Here is a 22,284-nt window from a genome sequence, read left to right as displayed (position 1 = left end):
ACATTCTAAGTGACTCATTGTAAACAAATCTTGCTTTATCTCACAGATGTATTTTGCAAATCAATTTATACACAATTTGTCTTTTTATACATGCTAGTAGAAATGTCCATGTAAGCTGAATGAGATATAAGGTTGTTGAATGTGTTAGTAAAACTTGAAATGTGTTCAAACTTCAGGAAAAGTTCTCAGCAATACCCAGCTAAAAAAAAATATGTATCTGCCATGAGTCTTACAAAAAGCCAGACACTAACATAAGTTGCCACTAGAGGAAATAACATATCTGAATAAAAAATGAGAAAATCATCCTCTAAAGAAAATGAGAAGGAGTCACAGATGCCCCATGGCCATAAACCTAGTTTTATATTTAATTAAATAAAGGAAAGGAGCAATTTCTTTTTTTATTTTTATTTTTTTGGGGGGAAGAGGTGGTGTTTGATTACACGAATAAGTTCTTCAGTGATGATTTCTGAGATTCTAGGGTACCCATCAACTGGGCAGTATACACGGTACCCAATGTGCAGTTTTACCCTTTGACATCCCCCACGTTTTTCCCTGAGTCCCCAGAGGCCAATGTATCATTCTTATGCCCGTGTGTCCTCATAGCTTAGCTCCCACATATGAGTGAGAACATACAATGTTTGATTTTCCATTCCTGAGTTAATTTCACTTAGAATGATGGTCTGCAATTACATCCAGGTTGCTGTGAATGCCATTATCTTGTTCCTTTTTGTGGCTGAGTAATATTCTATGGTGTATACACATACCACACTTTCTTTATCCATCATTGATTGATGGGCATTTGGGCTGGTTCCATAGTTTTGCAATTGCAAATTGTGCTGCTATAAACACGAGTGTGCAAGTATCTTTTTCATATTATTTATTTTCCTCTGGGTGGATACCTAATAGTGAGATTACTGGATTAAATGGTAGATCTACCTTTAGTTCTTTAAAGAACCTCCATACTGTTTTCTGTAGTGCTTGTACTAGTTTACATTCCCACCAACAGTATAAAAGTGTTCCCTTTTTACCGCATCTCTGCCAACATCTATTATCTTTTGATATTTTGATTATGGCCATTTGTGCAGGAGCGAGGTGTTTCTTATTTGCATTTTCCTCATAATTAGTGATGTTGAGCATTTTTCCATATGCTTGTTGGCCATTTGTATATCTTCTTTTGAGAGTTGTCTATTCGTGTCCTTAGCGTCCTTTTTGATGGGAGTGTTTGTTTTTTTCTTGCTGATTTATTTGTGTTCTTAGAGTCTGGATATTAGTCCTTGGTCAGATGTATAGATTGTAGAGATTTTCTCCCACTCTATGGGTTGTTTAATTCTGCTGATGATTTGTTTTGCTGTGCAGAAGCTTTTTAGTTGATTTAAGTCGCATATGTTTATCTTTGTTTTTGTTGTGTTTGCTTTTGAGTTCTTGGTCATGAAGCCTTTGCCTAAGCCAATGTCTGCAAGACTTTTTCCAATTTTATTTTCTAGAATCTGTATGGTTTCAGGTATTAGATTTAAGTTTTTATTCCATCTTGAGTTGATTTTTATGTAACGTAAGAGATAAGGATCCAGTTTCATTCTTCTACATGTGGCTTGCCAATTATCCCAGCACTACTGAATAAGGTATCTTTTCTCCTTTTTATGTTTTTGTTTGCTTTGTCAAAGATCAGTTAGCTGTAAGTATTTGGCTTTCTCTATTCTGTTCCATTGGTTTATGTGCCTATTTTTATACCAGTATCATGCTGTTTTGGTGTCTGAGCCTTATAGTGTAGTTTGAAGTTGCGTAATATGATGCTTCCAGATTTGTTCTTTTTGCTTAGTCTTGCTTTGGCTATGCCAGCTCTTTTTGGATTCCATATGAATTTTAGGATTCTTTTTTTCTACTTCTGTGAAGAATGATGGTGGTATTCTGATGGAAATTGCAATAAATTTGTAGATTGCTTTTCTCAGTATGGTCATTTTCACAATATCGATGCTACCCATCCATGAGCGTGGGATGTGTTTCCATTTGTTTGTGTCGTCTATGATTTATTTCAGCAGTGCTTTTGTAGTTTTACTTGCAGAGGTCTTTCATGTCCTTGGTTAGGTATATTCCTAAGTTTGTTTGTTTTAGGTATTATGAAAGGGGTTGAGTTCTTGATTTGATTTTCAACTTGGCTGCTGTTGGTGTATAGAAGAGCTACTGATTTGTGTACATTAATTTCACATCCTGAACCTTTGCTGAATTCATTTACCAGTTCTAGGAGCTTTTTGGATGAGTCTTTTGGGTTTTCTAGGTATACAATCATATAATGAGCAAACAGTGACAACCTGACTTCCTCTTTACTGATTTGGATGCCCTTGATATCTTTCTTTTGTCTGATGGCTCTGACTAGGGCTTCCAATACTATGTTGAATAGAAGTGGTGAAAATGGGCATCTTGTCTTATTCCATTTCTCAGGGGAAATGCTTTCAACTTTTCCCCATTCAGTATAATGTTGGCTGTCAGTTTGTTGAAAATGGCTGTTATTACTTTAAGGTATGTACCTTCTATGCTAATTTTGCTGAGGGTTTTAATCATAAAGGGATGCTGGATTCTGTCAAATTCTTCTTCTGCATCTATCGAGATGATCAAGTGATTTTTGTTTTTAATTCTGTTTATGTGCTGTATCACATTTATTGACATGTCTCTTAAACCATCCCTGCATCCCTAGTATGAAACCCACTTGATCATGGTGAATTATCTTTTTGATATGCTATTGGATTCAATTTGCTAGTATTTTGTTGAGGATTTTAGCATTTATGTCATCAGGGATACTGGTCTGTGGTTTTCTTTTTTTGTGTTATGTCCTCCCTTGGTTTTGGTATTTGGGTGATACTGGCTTCATAGACAGATTTAGGGAAGACTCCCTATTTCTTTATCTCTTTGGAATAGTGTCAGTAGGATTGGTACCAATTCTTTTTTGAATGTCTGATAGAATTCAACCACGAATCTGTCAGGTCCTGGACTTTTTTTTGTTGGCAATTTTTTTATTACCATTTCAATCTAGCTGCTTGTTACTGGTCTGTTAAGAGATTCTATATCTTCTTGGTTTAATCTAGGAGGGCTGCATACTTCCAATAATTTATCAACCTCCTTTAGGTTTTCTAGTTTATGTGTGTAAAGGTGTTCATAGTCACCTTGAATAATCTTTTGTATTTCTGTGCTACCAGTTGTAATATTTCTTATTTCATTGCTAATTGAGCTTATTTGGATCTTCTCTCTTCTTTTCTTGGTTAATCTCATTAATGGTCTGTTTTATTTATCTTTTCAAAGAACCAGTTTTGTTTCATTTATCTTTTTATTCTTTATTTTTGGTTTTAATTCCATTTAGTTTTGCTCTGATCTTTGCCATTTATTTTCTTCTGCTGGGTTTGGGTTTCGATTATTCTTGTTTCTCCAGTTCCATGATGTGTGTGACCTTAAGTTGTCTATTGGTTCTCTTTTGAACTTTTTGATGTAGGCATTCAATGCTATAAACTTTCCTCTTAGCATCACTTTTGCTGTATTCCAGATATTTTGATAGGCTGTGTCACTATTATTATTCTGTTCAAAAACTTTTATATTTCCATCTTGATTTCATTATTGACCCAATTATCATTCAAGAACCCAATTATCATTCAAAGGTTATTTAATTTCCATATATTTGCATGGTTTTAAGGCTTCTTAGAGTTGATTTCCAATTTTATTCCACTGTGGTCTGAGAGAGTACTTGATATAATTTTGATTTTCTTTATTCTTTTTTGAGGTGGGGTCCCACTCTGTCACCCAGGCTGGAGTGCAGTGGTACAGTCTAGGCTCACTGCAACCTCTTACTCCCAGGTTCAAGCGATTCTCTTGCCTCAGCCTTCCAAGTGTCTGGGATTACAGATGCCCACCACCATGACTGGCTAATTTTTTTTTATTTTTAGTAGATATGAGGTTTCGCCATGTTGACCAGGCTGGTCTTGAACTCCTGACCTCAGGTGATCTGCCTGCCTTGGCCTCCCATAATTTTGATTTTCTTAAATTTACTGAAACTTGTTTTGTGGCTTATCATATGGTCTATCTTGAAGAATGTTACATGTACTAATGAATAGAATGTATATTCTGCAGTTGTTGGGTAGCTATGTAAATATCTGTTAAGTTCGCTTGTAGAGTGTCATTTGGGTCCACTTTTTCTTGTTGACTTTCTGTCCTGATGACCTGTTATAGTGCTGTCAGTGGTGTGTTATAGTCCCCCATATTATTGTGTTGCCATCTATCTCATTACTTAGGTCTAGTAGTAATGGTTTCATAAATTTGGGATCTCCAGTGTTAGGTGCATATATATTTAGAATTGTAATATTTTCCTGTTAGACTAGTCCTTTTACCATTTTATAATGTCTCTCTGTCTTTTTAAACTGCTGTTGCTTTAAAGTTTGTTTTTTTCTGATATAAGAATAGCTACTCCTGCTCACTTTAGCTGTCCATTTGCATGGAGTATCTTTTTCCACCTCTTTACCTTAAGCTTATGTGAGTCCTCAGGTGTGAGGGAAGCTTCCTTAAGACAGCAGAAACTTGGTTGGTTCATTCTTACCCATTCTGTCATTCTGTATCTTTTAAGTGGATCATTTAGGCTGTTTACAATCCATGTTAATATTGAGATGTGAGGTACTATTTTATTCATCATGCTATTTGTTTCCTGATTACCTTTTTTTCATTGTGTTACTGTTACATAGGTCCTGTGAGATTTATGCTTTACAGAGATTCTCTTTTGGTGTATTTCAATGATTTGTTTCAAGATTTAGAGCTCCTTTCAGCAATTTTTGTAGTACTGGCTTGGTAGTGATGAACTCTCTCAGCATTTGTCTGGAAAAAACTGTATCTTTCCTTCATTTATGAAGCTTAGTTTTGCTGGACACAAAATTCTTGGCTGACAATTGTTTTGTTTAAGGAGGCTAAAAATAGGACACTAATCCCATCTAGCTTGTAAAGTTTCTGCTGAGAAATCTGCTGCTAATCTGACAGGTTTTTCCTTTATAGGTTACCTGATGCTTTTGCCTCAGAGCTCTTAAGATTCTTTCCTTTATCTTGACTTTAGCTAACCTGATGACTATGTGCCTAGGTGATAATTTTTTGGCAATCAATTTCCCAGGTGTTCTTTGAATTTCCTGTATTTAGATGTCTAGATCTCTAGCAAGGCCAGGGAAGTTTTCCTTGATTATTCTATCAAATATGTTTTCCAGACTTTTAGACTTCTCTTCTTCCTTGGGAACACCAATTATTTTTAGGTTTGGATGTTTAATATAGTACCAAACTTCTTAGAGGCTTTGTTCATTTTTTCATTCCCTTTTCTCTTTGACAGATTGGGTTAATTTGAAAGCCTTGTCTTTGAACTCTGTCTTCTGCTTGTTCCATTCTATTGCTGAGACTTTCTAGTGCATTTTGCATTTCTCTGTTTATCTTTGACTTCCAGAAGTTGTGATTGTTTTATATTTATGCTATCTATTTCACTGAAAAATTTTCATTTTATATTCCATGTCATATATATTTTATTTTATTTCTTTCTCTGGTGCCTCCTTAATTAGCTCAATAATCAACTTTCTGAATTCTACTTCTGGCAATTCAGAGATTTTATCTTGGTTTGGATCTATTGGTATCCACTGGTATCACCTTTTGGGGGTATAAAAGAACCTTGTTTTCTCATGTTACCACAGATGGTTTTCTGGTTCTTGTCATTTGGGTAGACTATGTCAGAGGGAAGATCTGGGGTCTAAGGGCTGCTAATCAGATTCTTTTGTCCCACGGGTGCTCCCTTGATGTAGTGTTCTGCCCCTTCCCCTAGGAATGGGGTTTCTTGAGAACTGAACTGTAGTGATTGTTTTTGTTCTTTTGGGTCTAGCCACCAGAGGAGCTACTGGGATCCAGGTTCGTAATGGGGAGTGTCTGCAAAGAGTCCTGTGATGTGATGTGTCTTCAAGTCTTGCAGCCATGGATATCGGCACCTTCTCTGATGGAATTAGCAGTGAAGTGAAGTGGTCTCTGCGAGGGTCCTCAGCTGTGTTTTTGTTTAGTATGTTGGTTTTGTGTTGGTTGGCCTCCAGCCAGGAGGTGGCACTGACAAAAGCACATCAGCTGTGTTCCTGTAGGGAGGATGCAAAGTTGCCCTAGGGACACTTAGTTAAATATTTAGGATTCTCAGGTGATGGGCAGGGCTGTAAAGCTCCCAAGAGATTATGACTTTTGTCTTTGGCTACCAGGGCAGGTAGAGAAAGACTATTAGGTGGGGGCAGGGGTAAGAGTATCTAAGCTCTGCCTCTCCTTTGGCAGGGCTTCAGAATCAAAGAAGCAAAACAGCAGATGTATTATTTACTAAACAATTGAGGACAAGTGATTTTAATAGGATTCCTTTCCTAGGGCCATTAGTCTCGTTTCCTGTGTTCACAAATAATTGTGCAAAAAGAGCATCCAATATGGCAATAAGCATAGTTTATGGAATGTTTTAAGATAAAAATTCCTTCTAGAAAATAAAAATTTTACCAAATTCAGATTCATTTGGGGCCACAGAAAACATGGTAGAAAGAATTCTTAGCATATTTCAAATATATCCCATAATACTACATTCATTTTAAATAAAATAATGAGACTCAGATAAAAAGTTAGTTGTTGGCTAGAGTTTGCACTTGGGTGGATACAAGCGCTCTTCAAGGAGAAACACAAGAATAGGCTCTATCATGCCAATTGAGGAATCATCATATGGCTCTAGTTTGTCAATATTCTGGCAACCTTAAGCTCCCAAAAGTAGCCTAGAAAATCTAGAATGAAAACAAATCCAACACTATTTGTACTCACTTCCAGAAGTACATCTGTGTAAGAATCTTATATTCCTATTCAGTTGTACCACTCGGAAAATGCTGCAGGGCATTGTGTTCCAAAGTACACTATACCCATGGAGTACTCTCCCAACAGGGAGTTCCCAAACTTACTTGAGAATAGGATATATTCTCCCCCTTTCTTTATAATATCTCTTGTTATCCTGAGTATGAGTGTTCCTAGAAACAGACTGGGAGTGCTGTTCCATTAAAACAATAGTATAAAGTACTTAAGAGTATTGGGCATGGTGTCAGGGTGCCTAGATTTAAATGCTAACATAATAGCTGGGGACCTTGGACAAGGTACTTAGCTTTTCTCTGCTTTGGTTTCCTCTTCTTTAAAATGGATATAACAAGAGTTATCTGCTGCTTGGGTTTATTTTCAGGAATAAAGGAGAATACGTACTTATGGAGTGCTTAGTACAATGCCTACAATAGTAATCTTCAGTCAATGCAAGCCCTGAATATTTTTATTATACCCAGCGGTATGGCTAAACTCAGTAGAGAAGTCCTTTCCAAAAGAGATCTCTTTTGTGGGTCTGGGCTAGTCCCAGATTTGTTTCAGTTCTCCAGCCATCTCTAGTTCTACACTTTAGGTTTCCATTTCACTGGAAGCTGTTCATTTTCTTCTCTGTTACTCTGAATTGCATTTCCTGGGGCTTTTCCAAGGCAGACTTGACTAGAGCCTTAGGGAAGAAAATCTTCTTCCCAGATGGGTCCTTACTTCTAAAAGAGAACACACTGCATTGGAAATGGCTACATAAAGCTCTAGCTACAGTGGAACTTGCATCAAAGCCCTGGCATGCCTTTGGCTGTCTTCATGGTTGTATTCTGGGCAAGGAAGGCTTGGTGACTCTTGGACAACTCTTCCAACTCCTTACCTCTGCCGTGTTGTTTCTGTTAACAGGGTGTTTATGATAATGACAATACCTAAACTCTTTCTTTACATTTTAATTTCTTTTTTGGGAGTGGGGGTAGGGGAGCATTTGATGACTTCTTGTTGATTACTGAAGTAATGCATACTTATTACACAAAAATCTAACATTATATAAATATATCAGGTAAAAAGTAAACATCTCCTATAATTCCACAACCCCTGCCTCTCCCGACAATCCCAAGACTGCTACTGTCAACAATTTTCTTCTCATTTTTAATGATGCACAGAACTGGAAGCTCTGTACTCTGCTGGGAATTCTTAATTCTGCACCATTTGCCTCAGGAGTTTCTATTTATCCTTATAAAATAAACTTCAAATAACATCTTAGTGAAGTTGTTCTGATCCAGCCAAGCCATGTTGGTTCCTCTCTTAACCAGGTGCCCAAAGTAATACGTACATCCTACATTTAGAGAACTTTCCACAATTTCATTGCAATTTTTGAATTAAATGTCTCTCCTACTTCAAGGACTTAAAGAGTCATGTCTCTTACCTCTTTGGTGCAAGGCATCTGATACATGAACCAGCAGTCAATGTACAACAAATTTTTGTTGAGTGAATGAATGAAGAAACATACCAATAAAATATTTTTCTAAGACACAGACTTTCAAGCTCTGTAGTAATCACAATCAGGAGGCTCATCATTTACATTTTTCTGAAAAAATGTTTCTTATATATCCCACATTCCAACAACCAAGTAATACTGCTAATTCTTATTTCTTTAGACCTGAAAGCTCAAAATTCTAACTTCATAGAAAATGATACAGTTGGAAGAATTTGGGCTGGATGGTAACTTATTTTCCAAGTGCCAAATGAGCATTCTGGAGCATCATTGGCCATAACAGGCTTTGTCCACTGACACCAGAACATTCCAGGAAATAATATTGCAAATAAACAGTTTCAAGTCCAGTAAACCACAAACACAGAGAAGTATTCAACAGCACTTAACAGCAAATAGCCTTCTGTAGACGGTTACTTGGGAATGACTAATTATATTTACAAAGCACAAATATCTCTTCTGTTAGATTAATTGAATATAATTTAAGCTGGAGGCTTGGGCAAAAAGTGAATCTATAAGAGTGGCTAGAAGGGAAGACAAAGGAGAAGATACCAGAAGGATGAATCTTAGAAAATATTTCCAAATATCAGAGAGCCCCACTGGACCAACTCTTCAAATTAACAAGCTCCACTGAGGGACTCTGACATGCTGCATGACACATCGTCCAAGGAATAGCATCCAAAAGGAGTCTCATTTTTCTTGGAAAAAGAGATTGCCACAGAGCTTTCACATTTTACCAATTAAACAGTTTGGATTCCATGTAATTAAGTAATATAATTATGAATCTATTTTTTGGCCTCAAACCCAAGGCTGCATTTCTAGTTCAAGCCTATCAGCAATTTTCATCCAGAATTCATACATCACATGTTGAACCTAGCTCTTCATATTAAAATATATAGGCAATCTATAAGTATAAATTCACAATTTTAAAATTGAAGAGTAAGACTCAATGAGTGCAATCACGAAAAATGAGGTACAGAGTGGATGCTGGGCATTCAACATAAGCAGGATATGGAAGTGACCAGGAGAAATTTAAGACTTCTACAAATTTCGTATGAAATGAAAAAAAGTGGAGCAGTCACTGGGTTTCTATCGTACAAGGGATGGTGGCTTAAGTAGAAAAGGGAAAGGATATTTAAAGTTACATTAGTATAGCTAACATATGAAGTTAGGAGGCAAAGTAATCACTAACGGGGATGGAGGTAAACTAAATTATCATCTTCTTTTATATGAGAAATAATGGTGCTGTCAGAATTGTGCTTATTAATTTATAAAAGTTAACATTTATTGATAACTTGGGTTGGGCCAGCTCCTATTCTAAGTATCTTTTGTAAATAGTTTATTTAATTTTCAAAGCAACTATATGAGATAGGAACTATGATCTCCATTTCACAGATGAGAAAATTGAGGCACAGAGAGGCAAAGTAACTTGCCTAAGGCTATACAGCTAGGAAATTACAGAGCTGAGATTTAAATCCTGGCAGTCTGGCTCCAGAATCCTGTTTTTAACAGTATACTATGATGCCTCATAATGCCTACTCAAAAGAAATATTAATCTTTATTTTAGAGCTCTATTCATATCTTTAAATAGGCTTTCAGAAATCTTTTGGAGATTTAAGTCCTGAATTGAAGAGACTGGTCACTAGCTATCAAAAGCAGCTGAAGTTGATGTACTTTGAGGACCGGTAAAAGATACTCAATTCACTTTTGCATGGTATTTGACATTTGTCCATGTGATTGAATTCAATTCAATTAACAGGGTCCCATGCTGAGTACCAAAGAAGTAAGATTCAAAGCTTAAAGAGGATATAATTTTTATTTCAATCTAGAGCAAATGAAATACTCTGAAACTTATGGTTGAATAGAGGTGAGAAAAATGAAGTCCAGAGCGTTCAAATGACGTAAGGAACAATGTTTGACTTTTTCCTGCTTTGCTCTAGAACCCACTTCATTCTGGAATGATATGAGAAACAGAAAGAAGAGATAGCCAAGGGAATATTTTTAAGAGAAGGGGAGGAGAGAATTAACATAGTGTCTCCCAGATCTTCTGTGAAGGAATGTGTGATTTTCAGTTTTATTTGCTGGATAACATCTCTCTCAAACCTTCTCCAATTCTAAAATTAGATGTTGAAATTATGTCTATATTGATAACTGTGTGTGTATGTGTATGTGTGTGTGTGTGAAGGTCACTCACTCCATTCTAAGAACCTTAAGAACAGAGGACATGCTTTAAACCTGTGTGCCCAGCTTTTACAAAGTGCTTCATAAAAACCAAAGTAGGTGCTCAAAAATATTTTCGGTCACGTATGGTAGTTACGGTAAAAGCGTAAGTATATACAATGTAAGATTTCCAATTAGTTTGTTTTCTTTAACAAAATGACCCTGTATTCAAGTTACCTAGATATTTTTATTAGTTTATTTTAGTGGTTCTCAAACTGGGGCACCTGCTTACCCTGGTCTTCCAGAGGACATCTGGCAATGTCTGGAGACATTTTTTGGTTATCAAAACTTGAGATTAGGGGAGGGTGCTACTGACTTCCAGTGGGAAGAGGTCAAGGATGCTGCAAAATATCCTATCATGCGTGGGACAGACCTTGCAACAAAGAATTATCTGATCAATTTTTCAGCCTAGATTCCTTATTGTGGCTATAGAAATCATTCTTTCTATCCTAGGTTACTCTTTTGTTTCTATCTTGGAAAGATGACTGGCCTTTATCCATTGTTCTAGTAGCCTGATAATCTCTGAAAATAAGTAAGGGAAAAGCAGTAGGAGGTGCTGCTGATTTTTCTTTGCATTTGGTCATATTTTCCTTACATATTCTTCAGTTGGTATGGTTACATTTGCTTCAGTTTTATTTGCTTGTTCATTTCCCCCAGTGGCTAATAACATTTGACACTTCAGATGTCTGGAGTACACAAGAATAAAAATTTCTTTAAGAGAATAAGTTATTTCTTTTCTGGGAATCAACTGACCTCAAGAGGATCTTTGAACATATCATAGTAACTAATCTGTCAAGTATTTTGTGTTTTGAGTTAAACATGTCACTACTGAAATCCTCACATGTTAGTTAATAATTTTCTAAATATTTACCAAGATCTTTAATAAGTGAGAGTGCTTCCCACGATATAAAGGCTCCACCACCATCATCCATGGCACCCTGTCCAACATCCCAGCTGTCCAGATGTCCACTGACCAGTACAACCTAGAACAAATAATAAAAAGAGAAAAAGTAAAATTAAGCAAAAATGACATCAAAGAGTAAACATTCGTAGGTATTCAAAATATAAAAATGAAATTTTTATATTTTTGAATTTTATGTCTTAAAAGATATGTATCATTTTTACTAGTGGAAAACTTGGTATGAGGAATTATATAAGGGGTCTAAGGCTATCCTAATAGTAACAAAAATCCTCACTTTGTACCTTTCTTTATTAATATAATTTTGACTACTAAAGAAATTGGCTTATTACTGACAGATATTTGATAAATTTATTATATGGCTTAAAACCTAAATGACATAAAAATGAAGCTCGAAACTTCAACCACTTTCTTAACTGTTCCAAATTCTAAAAGAAATGCAATAAACATGTGTTGAATTGATTCAAATGAGAAAACAAGAACAATAATTTATTTTAAAAAATTGTTTTGTGCATTATAGATTGATGTTGAATAAATAAATAGCTGGATTTCAAAACTAGATCCAGTTGAACAGGAGAATTTTTAAAAGCAGTTTCAACTGACATTAGTATTAAATAAATCTAGAAATTATATTACACATTTTAAATCATCTCAAGTTTAAAATTTTTGTCAGGAAACAGTAATTCTCTCTAATAAAATATTTTAAAAATTTACTGAAACTAAATTTTGTGGACACATTTCAAACAAGTTAAAAGCCAAGTAAAGTGATGATGGGATGTATAGAATATTGGTTTGAAAAAAATGTATCTTGATCATTAGAAAACATACAAATATGGAGTCAGATGAATTACATATCTAAATACAGATTTTAGAGGAATGTATAGAATAACTTCGCCAATTTGGAGTACGCAGAGATATCTTAGACTGGACATGAAAAGCATAGGCCATAAAAGAAAAAAATAATAAATTATGTTTTGAGTTAAATACGTCACTACTGAGATCCTCACATATTGGTTAACAATTTTCTAAATATTACCAAGATCTTTAATATGTGAGAGTGTTATTTTAAAATTGGAAATATCTGGTCAACAAAAGACCCCATTACCCATTAAGAGAGTGAAAAGGTAACCCACAGAGAAACAGAAAATATTTACCATATATATATATATATATATATGAACAGACAATTCACAAAGAAAGATATACAAATTACTAACAATCATATAAAAAGACAGTCAGCTTCATTATCATTAAGGAAATGTAAATTAAACCACATTCAATACATAATGACCAGACTGGCTAAAGTGAAAAAGACAAAATATGTCAAATATTAGTGACGAGGTGGAGCAGCTGGAACTCTTATAAATTGCTAGAGTAAGTACATTCAACCACCCTGGAAAAACTGGCTTATCTATTAAATCCGTACGTACACAAAACTATGACCCAACAATTCTACTCCTAGTTATATATCCAACAGGACTTTGTGTGTGTGTGTGTGTGTGTGTGTACTTTAATCAAAATAGATGTACTGGAATATTCATAATAGAGTATTCATTCATAATAGACCTAACCCTCCTTAAAAAAAAAGAAAACTAATCAAATGCCTGCTGACAACAGAATGAATAAATTGTGCTGTATTTATCGATGGGACACTGCATAGCAATAAGGTAGGAATGGAGAAATGAACAAACACAATACATGATAAATTTGTATAACCCTCATAAACATAATGAAAAAAGAAGTCAGATACAAAATAACACATCCTGTATAATTGCATTTGCATAAAATATAAAAACATGCAAAACAGGAGAGTGATTACCCTTGGTGAGGAAGGTTAGTGATAAAAAGGGGGTACATGTAATCCCAGCAATTTGGGAGGCCGAGTTGGGCGGATCACCTGAGGTCAGGAGTTCGAGACCAGCCTGGCCAACATGGTGAAACCCCGTCTCTACTAAAAATACAAAAATTAGCTGGGTATGGTGGCAGGCGCCTGTAATCCCAGTTACTCTGGAGGCTGTCATAGGAGAATTGCTCGAACCTGGGAAGTGGAGGCTGCAGAGAGCTGAGATCACGCCATTGCACTCCAGCCTGGGGGACAAGAGCGAGACTTCATCTCAAAAAAAGAGGGTATGGGAAAGCTTCTGGGGTGCTGTTCATGTTCTGTTTTCTGATCTGGGTAACAGTTACACAGGTGTACTCAGTTTGTAAAAGTTCACCATATACACTTAGGATTTGTGTACTTTCTCTGAGAATATTATACTTCAATATAATTTTTTTAAAGTTTTACAGATTGATATGTCTGCTCAGCATGTACTGAGTAAACCAAAGTTGAACCAATCTTCTTGATGATTAAAATAAAAATTACCCATGACATTGGGAAAGCAGGACTTTGGGTTAAAATATTAGGGTCACCCGTTGCATTGGATGATTCACAGAGCAGCTGCAGTATCTCCCATTGACTTATATACAGACCTAGCCTAGTATGACTTCACTGTAGTTACAAACAAGCACAATGCCCCAAACTAACAAATGGCCATGAAATGAACCCAAATGGATTGTTTCTAAGGGTGGAAAATAAAGAATAAAGAAAAAATCATGTTGCAATAGCAGGAACTTCTGATTCAGAAAGTAGTGCTGTAATCCCATGTGGGACAAACAGACCAATTAGTCAACATTTTCACGACTCTCAGAACATTTTCCCAAGAAGATTCTAGTGTATTAAAGTATCAAAATGTGCTTCAATAAACTTTTTCTCAGATAATATATGAGTGACCAAGTCAAGGAAGCTATCATTTTATCCTTCAGATTTCCTTCAGAATAATTGAGGTTATTTACAATCATACTTCTTTATGTTTTCTCCATTCTGTAATCTACTTAATGTTACTTAAACTAGTAGTTAAAAAATTGGAAAGATGGTTTTTAGATGACAGGAAACTAAACAACATCCCATAGGATAAAAAATAAACAACATCCCATAGGATAAGGTCTGTGGTATAGTGCTATAGAGGAATGATTATATATTCTTTGGATTTTGAGAGCTTGTTTTAGTATATATATTTTTTAAATCAGAAAACTGGGGGCAACAATAAAATGGTCGTCATAATTTTAATATCTATTGATTTAAAACTAGGTAATGACAAAAAGCTACTTCTAATTCAGTAGCAATTTGAATGAACTTGAATTTTCTAAATATAAGAGCTTCTGCATATACTTAGAAAATAACAGTGCAGGAGGTTTCACTCAAAATGGAATCTGGCTAGCATTTCTTAATGTAGCCTCACAAAAGATAACCCAGAAAAATATGCCAATGCACAAGGCTACTGAAAATCTCCCTTATGTCAAGGTCAGGCGTAAAAGAACATTAGTTATAATAAACTTGAATCTGACTTAGACAAACAAAACAAAAACAGACTACCCAGAAATGCAGTAAACTCCAGATTCATGAAAAATATCACCTGATAAATGTTAGGAAAATGCACAGTCCCTTTACTGCCTCTGTTGCCAGATCTGGACTCTTTTGATCAAAAACATGGCCTAAAATCATCAGAGAAGTGGGCACCTGCCCATCTACCCCTTGTGTTCTGCTTCCTGAGGCTGATCAATTCCTTTCCCCCTGACTTCCCTTCCACCACCATCTCTTCCAAATGCAGTATAGAGTAAAAAATTACTCTGAAAACAACAACTGCAATAGCAGCCACAACAAAACAACTAGAAAGGCAGAATGGGAACTTAGTTCTTTGAAATGTAGGGTTTCTTATTTGTGAGGTAACTTTAGCCCTGACTACCTTGGGAATGAGGGCCTTGGGAGTAGGGGAAGAATACACCACAGTCAGACAGAAATGCACTGGATGAAAGCCTGCTAGGAGAAGGAATCAGACTGGCAATGGCATACATCCACCTGCAGGCCAGCTGTAGGTCTGACAGTGGAGATGGACGAAATCAAAGATGTACAGAGAGCAGCCCGAGGACAAGCCCCTCTGTTATGGGTGCATATGAAGACACCAAGTCCAAATAGATCCACCTGGTTATAAGATGAAAATGGAACATATGAAAAATATGGCAGGACAAGGGAGATGAAACAGCCTCAGAGGACATGCATTCTTAGGAAAATGAGCTAATGCAAGATACTGAAGAACATTTCATGCTCTCTGGCATTCAGTCATGATTTCCTTCAACAATTTGTATTGAGTTCCCACTATGTACTAGAGATACCAAAATGAATAAAACAAGCAAATATTCTACCTTAATTGAATTTAGATTCTGGTGGGAAGGTGGAAAATAAATAAATATGATATAATGATAGTTTTAAGTGCAATAGAGAAAAAAATCTTTATATCTTCAGTGTGAAGTATATTTTAAAAATAGAATAAAAATTCAAAGCATGAATAGTAGATATATAAATTCAACTATCATAAAATGAAGTTTATGTTCATCAAGAGAAATTATGGAATGAGAGGAGTTGCTAAAAATTAGGAGAAGACATTTAAAATATATATAAAGCCCAAAATGATTTATATTCAAAATGGATAATGAATTCTTACAAATCAACAAGAAAAAGACAAGCAATCCCAAAAGCAAATAGGCAAAAGACATAAAGAGGCATTTCACAGAAAAGAAATTATGAATGGACAGCAAGCACTTGAAAAGATGACCAATTTCATTACCTATCAGGGAAATGTAAATGTAAATTAAATCCTTAATAAGATACCACTTTGCACATAACTGGCAAAAAAATTTTAAATCAGACAAATGAGATCTTGGCAAGGAGGCTGAGCAACAGGAATTCTTATTTAATTCTGGTAGGAGCAGGAAATTGTTAAAATCATTCAGAGAAAACAATTGGACATATCCTTATAAGGCTGAACATATGTGCATTCCACAATCCAACAATTCCACTTTTGATGTAAACATTAGAGGGAAATCTAATTTCAGGAGACATAGACCAAAATGGTCATACAGACCATTCAGAAGTTCTCAGACTGAAAAAAACACAAATATACATCATCAGTAGAATAGATAAATTGTGGAATAGTCATACAACGGTATATTACAAAGTAGTAAAGTAAACAGAAAATGACCTAGAGATGCATCGATAAATATAAATGAATCTCAAAAAAGGCAACAAAAACAAAAACCAAAAAAAGACAAAAGAAATAGATTATGATTCTACAATATAAATTTCAGCTAAACTAAATAATATAATCTTCAGTAATATATATAAAGATGGTATAACTATGAAGAAAAGTAAAGCAGTGGTATACCAAAATTAGGATCGTGTTATGTCAAATGAGGGTTGGGGCAGAGAGGAGGAGGTGATCAGGTAGGGAAACACAGTGAGCTTCAGAGGCACTGATATTGTTCTGTTTCTGCAATTCAGTGGTGAGAACATGTGTAATCCTTCCATTACTCTTCTCTAGATTGAACATAGATAAATAAAGCCTTCCATATGTATGATATATATATATATATATATATATATATATATATATATATATATAATTATCAAAGACCTACCTTTGAAAATCAAAGGGCTCAGATAGTTTTAGAAATGAATTCAACCAAACATTAGATGTCAGATTGACTTGCTCTATTTCAACTGTTCTAAAGCAAAGAAAAAAATATAGAAAATCTACTTACATCTACTTACAAATCTACATCTAGTTACAGAGTATCACAATCTTGATACTAAAATCTATCAAAGATAGTGTCCCCCTTATAAACTAACTAGAGATCAAATATAATTGTAAAATCTGTAATAATTGAATCCAGAAGCATATTGAAAATTATTACAATAATGGCCCAGTCATCTTCAAATGCCCTTGGTAACTAGAAGCAATAATATATTCAATATACTAAGAAAGGGCCACTTTTGAATCATACTTATTTTCTTGGTATGGTTAACTTTTAATTTTCTTCATTTAAAATTATGTGAGTTGTACAGATATTCATCTAAACCTGACCACATTCATGCTGATAAATTGTCAGTAAACAACATGCCCATCTTACAATAAAGCAGAATTCATTTTATAAATATCTTGCTCAATCAAAAACCAGAAAGACAGCTACTCAGTGTTTTTGTTTTTTTTTTTTCCTCTTGTGATTTTTCAATTGCAGTAGCTTCCTTCTCCTAGTCTTAATTTTATTTGGTATATTTTAAAAGGTAGCAGGAAAAGTCTTAGGGCTACAAAGTTTGAGTCCTAATGCATTTCCAGACACAGGAAATCCCCAAATTTTCAACAACAAAAATTATTAAATGGTTGAAAAAATATGACGTACCAAAAAAGGAGAAAAAATATCACTCATTATTTAGCCTTAAAGAAGAGGCCAAGAAGTGACCTAATAATGGGCTTCAGCTAAGACAGGTCCCACTGTGAAGAACATGAACAGCAGAAGAAAGCGCAAGAGAAGCCGGGCTTGGACTGCAGCAGTGAGCATTAGGGTCACATAAGCAAGCAAGAATCTTCTGATGCAGGCTTTTGTTGAAGTTAAAAAAGAATGACTAACAGGGGAAAGGTTATGAAAAATTTCCTTCCTTGGAGAGTTTCTAAAATAGCATAAGTTCTGAGGTCTTAGATGGAAAGCTAAAAGAGAAGCGATAAATAAAACCTACCAAAGTTCCATCTAATACAATATTCTGTGGCAGTTTTCAAGAATTTCTCTTCTATTCTAATCATTTTAAAGGAGGAAATGGTCTTTCAAAAAGTCTCTATAACCTAACATCTCTTTTCTAAGCATCTCTTTTCTGGCTGTCAAGCATCTTCCCACAATTTAAAATCTAAACACAGGTGGGCAGGCACTTCTCAAGAAATCCACGTTTTCATAATCTCCACTGGAGACAAAGCCTTGGCTTTCAGAGGGCAGTTGCTGAATATATTGTGCTATTGCCCAGCACAGACAAAAGGGACTATGTTTGAACAAATATTTTCCTCCCCAATGATTCAGACTAGGTGGTCTACAGAATAAAGCTAAGCTCTTGACATACAGGGTGTGTTCAGAGGCAACACAGCAAACATGTGAGTTCCTCCTGAATTGACTTCTTATCTTCAAGCTTTTTTTTTTTTTCCCCCTCAGTGAAGCTGTTGGGTTTTAGCTTGTAGGACACAGAATCCTTTCACACAAAAATGGTCTATCTGTCCAAATGCTCATGGATCACCACAGCTGGTCCTGAAAAGAACTGTTTCCACTCACAGACTATCCCCTCTTACTTGTAAAGGGCACTCAGATTGGACTCATAAAAAGGAGATAGATTATGCCTATTCCTGGTTGCATGCTGTGAGCATGTTACTAGACTGATAGCTCAGGATAAAACAAGAAGGATCTAATTTATCTGTGGCGCATGAAAACCAAGCACTAAGTAGATTTATAAAATGTGATTGCAGTGTATTTGGAAGAAATAAATGGAACTGATCAAATATTGCTTCAAAGATAGGGGAACAGCAGAGAATGTCTATGGAAGGAAATCATTCTCATGAAATGGAGGCAACTGGATTTCATCCAGAAGTCATGATTAGATGCAACTGGAGATGATCTTCTTTTAAGCAGAAGAACCATGTGTTTGAATTCCTCCTCTATTTAGCCTCAGCAACCACAGTATAAGTTGTCTCATTTGAGAGGATAAGAAGAGTAGAAGAGCTGGATTACAACATTCTATTTGAACTTCCTGAGGGAAGGGAAGAGACAAAGAGAGTTTAGGTAACTTCTATATTAATAATAATCATCTTTCCCATGAACAAATCCAAGAATGGTAGAGTGCACAGCTAGAACTTCTCATTCCTTACAACTATTCACTTTACCATTATGTCCAAGGCCTTTGGTAGGTAGGATTTAAAAAAAGAAGAAAGCCAGGCATGGTGGCTCACACATGTAATCCCAGCACTTTGGGAGGCCAACGCAGGAGGATAGCTTGAGCCCAGGAGTTGAAAACCAGCCTGTGCAATGTAGTGAGCCCTCATCTCTACGGGAAAAAAAAAAGCTGGGTATAGTTACGCACACTTGTAGTCCCAGCTACTGGAGAGGGGAAGGGAAGGTAGACTGAAGTAGGAGGATTCTTGAGCCCAGGAGGCTGTGGCTACAGTGAGCCATGATTGCATCACTGTACTCCAGAGCCAGATCCTGTCTCAAAAAAAAAAAAAAAAAAAAAAAAATTTGGTCATTTGGTCCCTTACAGACTCTTTTTTTTTTTTTTTTTTTTTTGAGACACAGTTTCATTCTGTTGCCCAGGCTGGAGGGCAGAGATGTGATCCTGGCTCACTGCAACCTCCACCTCCCAGGTTCAAACAATTCTCATGCCTCATCCTCCTAAGTAGCTGGGATTACGGGCATGTGCCACCACAGCCGGCTAATTTTTGTAATTTTAGTAAGATGAGTTTTTGCCATGTTGGCCATGCTGGTCTGGAGCTCCTGACCTCAAGTGATCAGCCCACCTCGGCCTCCCAAAGTGCTGGGATTAAAGGCATGAGCCACTGTACCCAGCCTCCTACAGACTCTTTTATGGTTCAGTTTAAACAAGCTAATAGAGATATAATCAATCTTTCATTATAAAAAGTGGGAGTCAAGGTGCTTCCTGCCAAAATAAATAGCCTTTAATTTACATTTTTACCATTTAGGTCTGTAAGCTGACAGATTCTTCTTGGCCCCTAATGGTTTCTAAAATCCAGAACCCTACGTAGCTTTGAAATATACCCAGCCATGATAGCCTGTGCAGTTTAAATGAAAGTTACTCAAAGCATTTCTACCTTAAGCAGTTGGCTCCTGCCTGCCATGTTCCTAGACCACAGTGACAATAGGTAGTCAGAAGTAAATCATCTCAAGTTTCAGGAATTTTTAGTGAACTTTAGGGTAGCTGAATGGCTTCCTATGATAATGACACTTGAGAAGAACTTTTATTTTGATACTTAAATTCCAGCTTAAACATAAGACAGTCAAATAATGTTACAGACATTACTAATAGAAGACTTCTCAATGAACTGATTTTTAATGATGTTAAAAATCAGCACAAGCTTCAGGACAGAATGTCAAAGAGCCAACCTTACTTTGAAAGGCTCCATGCCTGCACAAGCATCCAGCTTGCTATTCAAGCACAGTACCGCCTAGACTTTAATTCTTTTATAATACTCAACCTCACATAGTATTAGTTCAGTCATTGCAGTTAATAACACCTATGTTCAGACTCTAGGAAATAAGCCAAATTTCCATAGGTATATTTTGTTTTAGAAAGGAGATGTTGCAAAAATTGAACATTTCATTTTCTTGCATCCTTGTTTAAAAGAATACTATTATCCCCATTCCCCTGACCTGGTCTTATTTTTTATTAGAATTTACGTATCTTGGAGGAAAAATGCCAGAACAGACATGTTAACTGGTATTGTACCTAATATAAACACGATGAGAGCGAAGGAGAAGAATATATGTATTATGTATATATACCTAAAATGAAAAACTCTTCTTTTCCATTTACACTATAATGAACTGAAGCTTAACTTCAATATTCACAGTTAAATATCACATCTTCAAGGAAAAAGAGAAGGAATTATCTTAGTTTCATAAGAATCAAGGGCCACTAATAAGGTAAAATGCTGATTAACCTTCTAATATTTGTGCATCACAACTCAAAAATAATGGTCCGAAAGTGATTTCTTCTAATTCCAAAGCTAACATGAAGCATAACCATGCTTTGCAAAGCACAGAAAACTCATCTTTTGTTCCCATAAAAGTGAACTCCAAGGATAAGCAGTAGGAGAAGCTTGAATGTTAAAAAGGTAAACATGCTGGAGAGAAAGAATAAAAATTAGCTTAGACTGACAGTCCATAAGGAATAATTATTTTAAAAAGAACATAACAGAAAGACAAGGTAATTTAAAAAACTTAATAGATACCACAAAGGAGAATGAATAGTTTAGTTGTCCTCTCTCTAAATGCAATTAATTGAAATAAAAGAACATCACTAAAAAAAGACTGTTCACTTTCTCCATCAATGGACATTGTGATATTATTGTCACAGTATGGATTTAGATTTTTAAAGTCAACACTCATGAGGTTGTCCCTGTCCCCCTAATTATTTTGACTTGTCATTAGATTTTATTCTCAAACATTAAATCAGTTAAATCTCATCAGCTGATTTTAGCCATGTGTTGTATAATCAAAACCTGTGGAAAACAAATGAATGGAAGGAAGGAAGGAAGGAAGGAAGGGAGGGAGGGAGGGAAAACTTTTTTTCCGAAATCTGCTTTTTTTGAAAGAAAAACAATGCAAATAAAAACACATGTTTTAAAATTTAACTTGTATTTAGTAGCATAAACAGTATATTTTAATAGGCTATAAATTAGAGCAAGATTAAAGGAAATACAAGCATCAAAGTACCATTATCACTAAATTATATTTCTCATTAAATTTTGAATGTTAGCATTGCTTAACTTAACCCAGCCCTTGATATAATCTTGTTCAACATTTCCATCAATACCTTGGAGATATTCTTATGAATTTTAAGATGATAAAAATATAAGATGAATCATTAATATGTTGGACCAAATAATCAAGATTGTAAAATATCCTGAAGCAGAAATAATAGCTTACAACTGTCAAGATCATTCAGTGGGAATAAATCACAAGCGCCCACTGCACTTTGAAAGGGTGAGTGGATAGTGGTCTGTCTGACAACAGTCAGGAAAGTCAGGTGGCCACAGGCACATTAAGCTAACAGTATCTCAGCCATGGGAAAAGTTTTTAAAGATTTTAAAGTTCATTGATAAAAATAAAATAATACTCTTGATTATGTGAAGTAATACTACCTTTTTACTCTAAATAA

General features: G+C 35.5%; 1 protein-coding gene across 1 annotated transcript in view; it reads right to left on the bottom strand.

Moving 5' to 3' along the window:
- Positions 1 to 22,284, bottom strand: part of CPQ (carboxypeptidase Q) — a 516,880-nt gene that overhangs the window by 184,881 nt on the left and 309,715 nt on the right. The window contains exon 5 of the mRNA XM_012467968.2: positions 11,433 to 11,544. Within this exon, the coding sequence (XP_012323391.1) occupies positions 11,433 to 11,544 (112 nt within the window). The remainder of the gene's footprint in view (positions 1 to 11,432; positions 11,545 to 22,284) is intronic.

This window comes from Aotus nancymaae, unplaced genomic scaffold, assembly GCF_030222135.1.
Source record: "Aotus nancymaae isolate 86718 unplaced genomic scaffold, 86718_ANA_hifiasm-v0.15.2.pri h1tg000036l, whole genome shotgun sequence".
In the NCBI taxonomy this organism is placed as follows: Eukaryota; Metazoa; Chordata; class Mammalia; order Primates; family Aotidae; genus Aotus; species Aotus nancymaae.
This window is presented reverse-complemented; position numbering and strand designations above follow the sequence as displayed.